This window comes from Hetaerina americana, unplaced genomic scaffold, assembly GCF_022747635.1.
Source record: "Hetaerina americana unplaced genomic scaffold, ioHetAmer1.1.p SCAF_10, whole genome shotgun sequence".
Taxonomy (NCBI): Eukaryota; Metazoa; Arthropoda; class Insecta; order Odonata; family Calopterygidae; genus Hetaerina; species Hetaerina americana.
Window position 1 is genome coordinate 77,049,057 of NW_027286070.1, and position 11,609 is coordinate 77,060,665.

The 11,609-nt window shown below is 36.5% G+C and overlaps 1 protein-coding gene across 1 annotated transcript; it reads right to left on the reverse strand.

The window, feature by feature from the left end:
• Positions 1 to 1,443: 1,443 nt before the first annotated feature.
• On the reverse strand, positions 1,444 to 10,116 carry mh (maternal haploid). The gene is made up of 6 exons (XM_071598927.1): positions 9,642 to 10,116; positions 9,377 to 9,485; positions 9,169 to 9,288; positions 8,497 to 8,567; positions 7,587 to 7,765; positions 1,444 to 2,761 (listed from the first exon to the last, which is right to left on the reverse strand). Exons 1-6 carry the CDS (start codon positions 9,914 to 9,916, stop codon positions 1,815 to 1,817), a joined length of 1,701 nt encoding a protein of 566 aa, XP_071455028.1. The 5' UTR covers positions 9,917 to 10,116; the 3' UTR covers positions 1,444 to 1,814.
• Between the last annotated feature and the right edge of the window lie 1,493 nt (positions 10,117 to 11,609).

Genomic DNA, 11,609 nt, shown 5'->3' on the forward strand with positions numbered 1-11,609 from the left:
CCGCCCTACGCCATGGCGTAGTTGGCGTACTGGTAAATACGCCCCTGCATCAATGAGGTTTCAAGGGTTTCGTACGCATATTTAGATGAAGTGTGTTTTTCGGGTGCCAAAATTTCCCCGGTGACCATATGCGGCACAGGAAAATAATCTGAGATCATTCCCTGATGTGAGAATGCCACACACTATTGGGCTTAGTGAACTCTACTATCAAACCGACCTTGGAGTTTTTAACTGCTTTTATGTTAAGGCCCTTCACGAGGTAATAAATTTCATCACAGAAAATATATTCAAGACCAAGTCTTAGGGATTATACTCTGCAAATAATATTAGCATAATTAAGTCCCAATCCTAAGTTTGAAATTTGGTTTGGGGAAGCAAAATAATGACCTCAATGTTCCACTGCTCAGTTTTGTCCATTCCTATTTAAACTCGTCCCAGTCTTCGAAAGAAATTTTGAAGTCGTTTTTATTGTGAATTCTTATATTTTTTTAGTTTTGAGACTGGCTTTGTTGTGATTTGAATATAGCAATAAAAACATTTTGAAAAGGCCTTTAAGAAGCCAATTTGAAGTCTTAAATGTAACAACAATTAGTTCTAAATTATATTTATACAGTCCTTAAATAATGGCTCATCCTTTAATTTTACATAGGAAGTAATTATGCAAGACTTAATCATGAATATCAACAGATTTTGGATGAGAAATCATGGAGGAGCAACACTAGTGATAGTACCAGTATAATATCCCAAATACCTTAGCTTGATGGTTTGAAGGAAAAGAGAAATGAACCACTGTATGAAGCTGATTCCATCTGGGCTGAAACGGCATGCCACTTGGATGGCTGTGATTGAAGAATGCTAGTCAAGTCGAAAAAAGCAGAATAGTGTGTCATAAGGCCAGCCTAACTATATGGATCAAAATGCTTGGCCACTTTGTCTGAAATACAAATGTAAACCATATGATTGTGCTCAGCACCAATATAACAAGCATTACAATTTGGAATGAAGATATTGGAGGAAACCTAAAAATCATACTAATAAAGGAAAAGATAAAATGAAGTAGACTGCATTGGTTTGGCCATATAGACATTCAACAAAATGGTCAAAGGTCATGGTTACTTGGTCATGAGCTTACCAAACCAAAGAACCTTACACATAATCTAACCACCTTCTCCAGGCAGACCATAGAGAAGGTGATCGAGAGGCAAGGCAAGCAAGATATTGAAAACTGGTGAGAGAAGCAGACATCAAAAGGTACTGTACCTGATGATGAAGCCTAAGTGTTGAAACTAGTTGTACATAAATAAAGAACAGAGGAAATATACATTGTGTTCTTCATTTAATGAACATGAACTTCCACAAAGTTGAGCCTGGAACAATTGAAATCAAAAGGTAGCTATAAACAAATATGATGTGATGACTTTTGGTACTTATTTGAGTCAAAATCTTTTATTGATGAACTTCTTTGATTTTCATATAACTTATATAAAATACAGAGGTAGACAGATTACTAATATCACCACCACATTGTACATGTTATAAGAACATACACATCTTAGTATCTCTTCAAATAAAACAAGGAGCATTAAAATTCATTCATCACAATGTAAATTTTAAACAACTGTTTCGACTCACTTGAAACAAATTGAGAAAACTTGCAAAAAATTTATCTTAACAACATAAACGATAGATTGTGAATTTAGGGAAATGCTTCTGGTAAGTTAAGCTTAGTCCTGTATTTTATAAGTTTACAAGAAATAAATATAATATTTTCTTCAGAAGTAAAAACAGATGCAGTTATCACAGATAATACCTCATCAATCCCAATCATCTTCTTCATCAAAAGGCATGGAAGAGAGGCAGACGTCGAGATGGGCACCAAGAGCACCAACAAGGGATTGACCACAAATGGGACAAGCAGGACACTCAACACCGCCATCAGAAGAATGGGCCCCTCCATCTTCTTGATTTGCCCCATCCTGGAATGACTCATCAACACATATGCGATCACAAGTATTCAGGTGCTCATCAAATTCACTCTCTTTGATTTTATCATGGCATCCAGGGCACTCGAGATACCATGGCCCTTTGCCCTCATCGACAGGGGAGGGAGGCCCCAGACATACAATGTCATCATCTGCTGATTCTGATCGACCTGCAATACAGTCATCCAGGTGAGCGTTTATTGTGGCCTCATTCTGCAAGGAATTACACACAGGACAATTCACTTCCTGGCGCTGTCCACTGCCAGAAATGGAGTCTCCCGGTGATTTAGATGACAATGCTGCACTGTCCATAATGGACGACGGTACATGTGCCTTTTTCGGCCTCTTCTCTGGCGAGATATTGTCATTTGTTCCTTTGATTCTCTTTCTCAGGTCCTTTTTCACACCTGGTGATCCTTTGGGATTGGTGATGAGGTTGGGAAGAGTTGGCCGTTGGATGCTGCTACCACCACCCAACACCTGTCCCTTGCCACTAAATGGAACAAAGGGTGCACTGGTGCTATAGCTGCTCATCTCTGATGTCTTGGATCCTTTTTTGACAACAAGAGTTGACACGTGTGACGATTTACTTCCCAGTAGACCACCCGCCACAGAAGATGATTTTTGATCATGGCCAGACGTTGAGGGTGAGAAGTAGCCATGAATTCCAGATTTTGGCTTTGGTTTAACTTCTCCTCCATTTACAACAACTCCTGATGACTTCTCAATGCTCTTTGATCTCGGGAAACCCGGGAACTCAGTCTTTGACGAGGACACTCCTGAAATATAATACGGCCATTATTAGGATAACTTGGTGGACACAGGATTCTTAATCCCAAAATTAAATGGATTAGTAGGAGAAAAATCATGTTTTTCAATTTTAATGGAAACAATTCTGGGTTTTGGTCATGCACCCATTCAAATTATTTTCTAATTCATTTCACAGCCTCAAAGGAAAACCTTGGATGTGGTTCTATTTAGATTTCATTAAGTAGGTTATGCAAACATGAAATTTGAACAAGAGGACAAAAACTCCAGCTCAGAAAATTGATGGTACCCATTACCAAGCAGCTTCAATGTTCTTTAGACTTTCATGTAGCATTGGTGATTTGTCACTATACCAATTGCTCTGATGTGAGTGCCTCTGGAAGGAAAATTCTAAGGAGAAATTTTATCTGACAGACTGCTGAAATGCTTTGATGTATCAATATTTTTCATCAAAGAGCAGCACTTGCCACTGTAGATGTCATCAAAAGAAAAAACATATAAATGCATATATTCATTGCTGTGGTGAAGAGATACGCATTTATTAAAATTTCACTTTTAAGAAGTCCAGTTCAAAATATTCACATAGAGAATACAAGGGATTTGAAATCAACCAATGCTCAATTATATTTTTGAACCTATTGTAGCTAGGCTTTCTTGCAGCATGGGGACATTTGTTATGGAATTTTAAAGCAAGGCCATCCAACAGAATTAAAGGTTTTGGACAATCTGCCTTGAGTAAAACCTAAAATTCCTTGACCTCATATATGTTAAAGACCGTCATCACTCTTAGCCTAACAAATAGTGGAGGACAGTGATCATGATGGCCTGAGATGGTTATAATCCTAACTGCTTTCTTTTGTAACATAAGCAGAGCTGTTGTGTCACTTGCATGTCCCCAAAGCCTTGAGCCATGGAATAGGTGAGCTTGGAAAAAGGCAAGTCTCAAATGTTCCTCAGGAATACACCTTTTAAGTCTCCTGATGAGGAAGAGATTGATTCTTAGAGAGTTTTTTTGGAGATTGCAGTCAAATTACTTTTCCAGGAAAGATTAGTCGATTAAAAACACACTCAGCTTGACAGCTTTGAGCTTTACCAGCACTGCTAAGGCACTTGCCAACACATACTAGGTATTTTGTTTTTTCACAGTTTAAAAATAGTTTATTAGGTAAGAGCCATTCACTGGCTAGTTGCTGCACATCTTTCAGCTCATCAGTGCCTCTTCAGGATTTTAAATTTATTTATATGAGTAATGCCATCAGCAGAAATTACAGAGGACCAAATATAGATCAGTGAGGCACATCATTTTTTATTTGCAAGAATTTAGACTTCTACCATTTGTTTACGGTTTTAAATATGAGGTCATGAATTTAAGTTCAGAGCCCTGGATGCCATAACACTGCAGTTTTTTAACAAGGATTTGGTGATATACACAATCAAATGCTGAGGAGAGGTCAAACAATGAGAGAGATAAGCACAGCCTATCTTCAAAAGCACACAGTACGTGTTTTAAGACATATTCCACAGCTTGCTCAGTGGACTATCCAGGTTTAAAGCCAAATTGTGAGAAGCTGAGTAAGTTCTTTCTTTCTAGACACACAAGTATTTGGGTACTACCAATAGCTTCAAAGACTTTGCCAATCACAGGAATGATTGAGATGGGGTGGTAATTTTTTGTTTTGTTTTCATCAACCTGCTTATGAATTGGTATTACTCTGGGGTATTTTAGGACATGAGGAAATTTTCCCAACAAGAAACAAGAATTGATGACCATAGACAGTGGGAAAGAAATGCGACGAACAATGGCCTTAATAATATCATTAGAGAGACCTTGGACATCTCTCCTTTTTCATCCCTTAAATTTGGCAACCACTTTCACTATTTCAGATGGAGTGCCCCACTTCCAGGGATAAGTTTCAGTCAAAGCAGGAGATCAATTGAGTCGATCTTTAAAATCCAGATTGGAGTTGGAGATTTTACAAAGAATATTGTCTAAGGAACTTGTGAAGAAGTTATTACATTCAGAGGGATGTATGACGGAATCTTTTGCTGCATTAGTTGGCGAACCCATTATCCTTATGATAGACCAGGCAGCTTTACATTTATTTTGGGAGCGGTCAATAAATGTTCCATTGGCATTGGTTTAGCCAGGGTCAGCTTCTTATGATATTCTCTTTTGAGCTCATTTTACATTGTGAGGGTAACATTAGTTGAATTTATTTTAACATCATTTTAGTTCTGCCTCAGATTTTCTGCACAATTGCAGGTGTAAACCTGTTATTTTCTTTATTAAGGCATGACATGGCTTAAGCTTGAGTAAGCTTAAGTGTAAGCTACAATGTAGACAATTTGTACCAGAAAATGAAGTCACATGCAAGAATGAAATAAGTACCTTTTATACTTAAATATTCAAAATCAAATGGAATCCACTTTGCAAACAGGAGTGGCCAAAGGATATGAGAACTATCTTCTTGAAATTTTCTGTCAATTGAATATTTACCTAGCCTTTACCACCTACTGGCCATTAAGGCATTGGCAACTCCAGCTTATATTCAGAATTCAATCGTTTACTTACATGATGAAAGGGGACATTGATTACTCAAGTGATTATTTTTATATCTATATAGATATAAAAGATATATATCTAGTACCGACTGCTGTATTCCAGGTGCTATTCCTCAAAGTCTCAAAATTCAAATCAATGCTTTTTGCAAAACTAGTTTTATTTCTTCCTTGATTACTATCTTCATTGAAATCCTTTGAAAACTTGAAATTTCAATGTCCTTTTCTTTACCAAAACTAGCAAAGGCCAAACAGTCAAGAAATCAGTCTCTCTTGACAATGTGATAAATAAAATTGACATGCATTGACATTTAACATTTCTTGGTTGCAAGTCTTTTCAATAATTTTCCTCTCAGTTCTCATGTTTGCCTCCATCTGTGCAAATATATTAAGAAATATGTTTCAGTGCATAACTGTTTCCCTCTCTATGTTCAGTGACCATAAATTTTGGAAGAGGTTCATATGGATTATTCAATGCATTTGATTGACCGTACAAGTACATGGGAAGGCCCAGAAGTACCCAGCCTAACCTAGAGATGGCGGTAGTTGTTTGGAAAATATCAATTTATTAGAAAGTATAGAATCTATAAAGCATATTTTTCAAGTCTGAAGACGTCACGTTGTTTAGTAATTGTTTGGCAGCCATCAATAGCGAATGTTTTCAGTGAATTTGTGAAAATGGAGAAAATTGGTCATCGTTATGTAATATAATACTTTCATTCAAAAGGCCTTAGCCAAACCAATATAAAAGCTGAATTGGATTCTACTCTGCTCCTTCGTTTACAACAACAAAATATTGGAAAGCAGAGTTTAAATGAGGCCATACGAGCTGTCAAGATAAGCATCACATTGCTCCACCAAATGAGGTGACAACTCCAGAAATAGTGAAGAAAATCCACAAAGTGATACTGGATGATCATCGACTGAAAGTGCACGAGCTAGCAGACATAGTACGCATTTCAAACTGTGTGATACATCGAATATTAACTGAAAATTTCGACATGATAAAGCTGTGTGCAAGATGGGTGCCGCGTTTGCTCACACTCGAGCAAAACCAGAGTCGTGAAGATGTTTCAATTGAGTGTTTAGTGAAGTTTTGCAGCAACAAAGCAGAATTTTTGCACCGTTTCATAATATTGGATGAAACATGGGTCCATTACTTCGCACCCGAGACAAAAGAACAATCAAAACAAAGGATTCAAAAGGGAGAACCGACTCAAAAGTAGGCGAAGACCATTTCCTCTGCAGGCAAAGTCATGGCGTCGGTATTTTGGGATGGCGGTGGGATAATTTTCATTGACGATCTTGAAAAAGGAAAAACTATCAATGGCGAGCATTATGCAAACTTATTGTAATGTTTGAGCAAAGAAATCAAGCTAGAGCGGCCATATTTGGCCAAGAAGAAAGTGTTGTTCCATCAAGACAATGCACCAGCTCATAAATCTGTTATTGCAATGGCCACAATTCATGAATCAAAGTTTGAATTGCTACCTCATTTGTCACAAGTAGCTCCTTCCGATTATTTTCTGCTAGCAAACTTGAAAAAATGGCTCGGTGATCAAATATTTTCCAACTGTGAAGAAGTGATGTTGGAATTTAATGGTTATTTGAGGAGGAAGATAGTTCTTATTATAAAAAGGGTATCGAACATATTGAACATCGCTGGGAAAAGTGTATAGAGCTGAAAGGAGATTATGTTGAAAAATAAATACATTTTTTTCCAAGATTTTTGTGTTTTCTTTGTTTGGTCGGGTACTTCTGGGATTTCCCTCGTATATCTCCCTAATTGAGTAACCTCTGTTCAATTTCTATCAGTCAGTAATATCATTGTGTGATCTTCACTAACTAATGCAATGGACGAACATGGAGAATATTTGTATTGACACACAAATTAACTTTATAAAGTTAATTTGCATTCTATTTCCAAATACAGACACATTAAATGAGAACTTACATGAATATCCGTATTAAAAAAGGTTAAAACCCGCCCATTCCTGAGAATGGGTAGGGCCCTGCAACCTGCTAGCAAAGTATATCATAATTTCCAAGTTTCCACAGCTACCCTTTTATGTAAGTAAGTTCATCATAAATATCCAACCTATGGACTTTTCAAAATGTACCAATTCCATAACCAAGTGACAAGGCACACTTATCAAATCAATAGTGTATCATAGTTAAGCTATCAGTTGATATCATCGATGGTTCTCAAGCATTTAATTAATTTTCGAGCCATTATCCTCCAAGTTACATATTATTCATTCACTAGTAACCAACTACCTTTCCCACTTGCCCTTGCCCCTCCTCTGCCCTTCTTGTTGGCACTGTAGCCCTCGGGCTCACGGATTTTCACATAAGTCCCTCCGCATGATGCCTGATGGTCACCCCACCAGAAATCACTCGGACCAGGGGCCCTGTTCATGGCACGGCGAACCACGCCAAAATATGGTGGCCTTCTCCTGTAAAAATAAAAAAGGCATCGACTCTTCATCAAAATTCTCAACCGCTTGACAAGATCCAGCAGTACTTTTGTCAAACATTCATTCAATTCAAATTATACGTACATATTAACTCCAATTGACTTTCAGGGAACATTACCCATGCTACTTTGATTTAATTGAATTCAGCAATGTGGTAGCATTTAATTCCAATACAATTCTATTGACAAAAATATCTAAATGCTAAGCAAAATATCCATGGGCAGTGATGTGCCAATGAAATATGTACATAACACCAAACCAAATTTACCAAACACTGATATATTAATGTTAATATTGGCAATGATTGTATACCATATTATAAAATGATCAAGATTTGAAATAATTCTTTATTTCTTACTTTTAGGGTTTTCAAAACATCAATTTAAAGGAAAGTATTAGAATCAATTTCTGAAAAGGATTGAGGTTGCAACATTTTGGAAGAGAATATTAAAAATATTATTATGGCTGGATTTGAAGGAATGAACTTAAAGCATATCAAAAAGTAAAATATTTCTGTCGTCACTTGGTTGAAAATCTTCAGATTGAAATTGAAATTAAATTGGCTTTTCCACATAAAAAGGCTTCTATGAGGAAAATCCAAGTGGTTTTATTTCAATTTCTACATTTGAAAGGTTGTTGACAGAAATTCAACCAATAGATTAAAAATTATTTAAAACAAGAAATATGGTTAGCTAATTGATAAAACTTACTGACAGGGCCCTTGACACTTCCACCAATGTTGCTGATATGAGCGAACCTCATCATGGAAAGTGTGGAACACCTTGAGAGAGTAAAATTTGGAAAAAAATTAATTGACAAATGAGAAATTACTAGCTCATTTAGAGAACAAACTCCAAGCATTTTATAATACTGAACTTGCATGACACTAACAAACACCATTCGACCAAAGTTATTCATTAAAGCTTCCAAGTTGACACATGATATTTAAGTAATCCTAGTTATAATTGTACTAACTGGTTGCTCGATGGCCGAATAGTAATGTTTTAAAGTTACAGGATGATCCCTGACATTCTCCTGATTCTATAAAATTTTAGAGTTCATAATTTTTCACTTGAACCTTTTAAGGTTTTCTTAAAAGCAGAACTTCATCCAGTTTATGACATTTAGGATAAGTTCCGAGTTCTGACATAAAACTTCGCCCCGCAACAGATTTCATCATACTTCTTTTGCAACAAAAGAATCACATTCATGAAATTGGGTCGGATTGTGTAGTAGCACATATACCAGTTCAAATATGAGCACAGCAAGCTTAAAATGGGAGTCACTCCTTTCAGACTATTCACTAAATTTCTAAAGTTTCATGTTAATGCTACTGAATTTCCACCCTATCCTTCAACCCACCCTAACGAAAGATATCTTACTGTTATTTTTGTCCCAGCACTCTTATTTATTCGATGCATGTGCTTGTGAAATTCTGGTCCATGACCGTTTCGATCTCGGTTGTTGTGAGTAACGAAGAGATACGCATGTATCATTTCATGCTGTAAAAATAAATTCATAACATTGAAATAATAGGCTGAGCCTTACAAAATCATAAAGAGAGTCATAAAAACTCCTAGTCATACCGACCAATAATGTTTCAATCAAATCCTTTCTCGGTCGAAGTTTAAGAAGTGGAAGACTGAGTCGGATTGAACATAAACCTCCCCTGCCTTGATAACAGCATATTCCAGCACACCTGGAGGAAACAAGCCGATTAAACTCTTAAAGCATGTGAAACGCGATGCATACCTTCTAAATTTGCAGGTACTAAATGGCAATATTAAAATCTTATAAATATATTTATATGGCTCAAATGCTTGTCATTTAAAACGTAGGGAATCACTTCACATACGATGTCATCCTTGGGCTCCACTTCACCTCCACAGACCGAAGTTTCTTCCAAAAGAATAAATTATCAAAGTGAAGAAAAAGTGCATGTATATCGGGATTAGGATCAATGTACTCAAGTTTAGGGTCCGTCAAAGCCAATTTTTCATCCTGAGGAGGTTTAAAAGTAACTCGGTTTGGGCGGTTAGTATTGTTTTCATTCTCGTTTCTCCTTCTTGCCTCTTCATTTAATTCCTTTTGTAATCGTTTGGCAATCATAGAGTCACGGTTAAAGCTCATTTTTCCTGGCTTGAAAAGCCTTGCCTGGCTCGCCTGGCCTTTGCAGCCCCTATAAACACACACTTCTTTCAGTTAAGTTGAGCAACCACATTTCCCACTGCTTATTTGGATAAAGGCAAATCAGCTGGTCACAATGTAAGTCACATTGGCGCACTTTCACCACACGTGGCAAGTTCCAAAACATCGTTTTATACGGTAAATGGTATATATTTTAGTTTATTTGGTTTATTTTAATGGTATATATTTATTTAATTTACGTAAAATAAATCCTTCACTACTATAGGTTTATTTTACAGTGATACATGAAATTATGACCATTTATACATCGGGTTTTGATCAATACTTTTATATACGTGTGTTGGTAATTCGCTTGATATAAGTGAAGTTGACAAGTAGACTCACGTGTTTTGCATCCAATCCACATGCCCATTTCATGCGGGAGTTTCAAATCCGCGCTAGGTGTCAAGATCTTTTCGACACAGCATCTCAATTAAGATATAAGAAGGTAATTTCAAAAGTTCTAGCCAAAGAAAAATATTTATGGGTTGTTTTCTTAGTTAAAATATCTACCAATATTTTAAGGATGTGAAATGAAAGATGTTTTGGTTTAGTAAAATACGCAAAACTCGAATTTAATTTTTCTCACATATGTTTTGGCACAATCCTTATGGAGCATTTCATTTTAGGGTAATTCACATTTCCTGGAATATGAAATCTGTAAAATACATTATTATTTTCATGTTATTGCTGCAATCACTGTGAAACTTCGATCATAGAGAGCTCATCGAAACCAGGAGATAAAGAGTTCTATGGCCGTTTTAGATTAAATGAAAATAACTCAAATGAGTGTGATCGTTTCGGTCATTGCAGTTATTTTGGTTTAATTTAGATTACATGTTTAATGTTTAATACTAGATTACATCCAAAGCCTTCGTTAATTCGATAGAATATTATAATTCGAAAATTCTGATTCTAAAAAGTGTTGATTTTAGTTGTATGCCAATGTTGCGGCTCAAATGCAATCAACGTAAACCGTGAGTTGGGAACCTGGAAGTTGAGTTTTTCTTTATTACTATATGCAATTTCGCATTTTTCGATTTTATTCAATTGTATACCTCATAATTCACGCAAATGTCGGAAACACACGAATCATTATAACATACAGGGTCATTATTTTCTTAATTATTACTATTTTTAATTCCCTATGATGCCGAATTACAGTACCTTTCTTGACGAGTGTAAACGTCTAGCAAGACTGAAGAGAGTCTTTGTAAATATGAAACAAAGGTTATTAAAGAGCAGTTCGAAGTAGAATCGGTGGGTCATCCCATTCGTAAATCTTCCAACGGTTTAAATTTGGGTTTAGGCTCCATATCCTCTCACCTTTTTCAATCTTCCTTATGCAGTTAACCTACTCTTTATCCTCTCTTCCCTCCCTCACCGCCCTATGGTCTAATTTCGCAAAATACTCATTATTTTCGTCGTCCATCTCTCTCCTTTCTCCGCAATCTGCTGGTTTGTGCAAGATTTCGAAATCATCACTTACCCGACCTTGTGCAGCCTTGACACCGAAACAGTGTTGCGATCCTCTTACCATTTCTTCAACCTATGTTTTCCTCATCACCATCCCCTCCCCACTCTACTCCTTATACCGTATTCATTCCCAACTAGCTTTCCCAATATGATGTCTGAA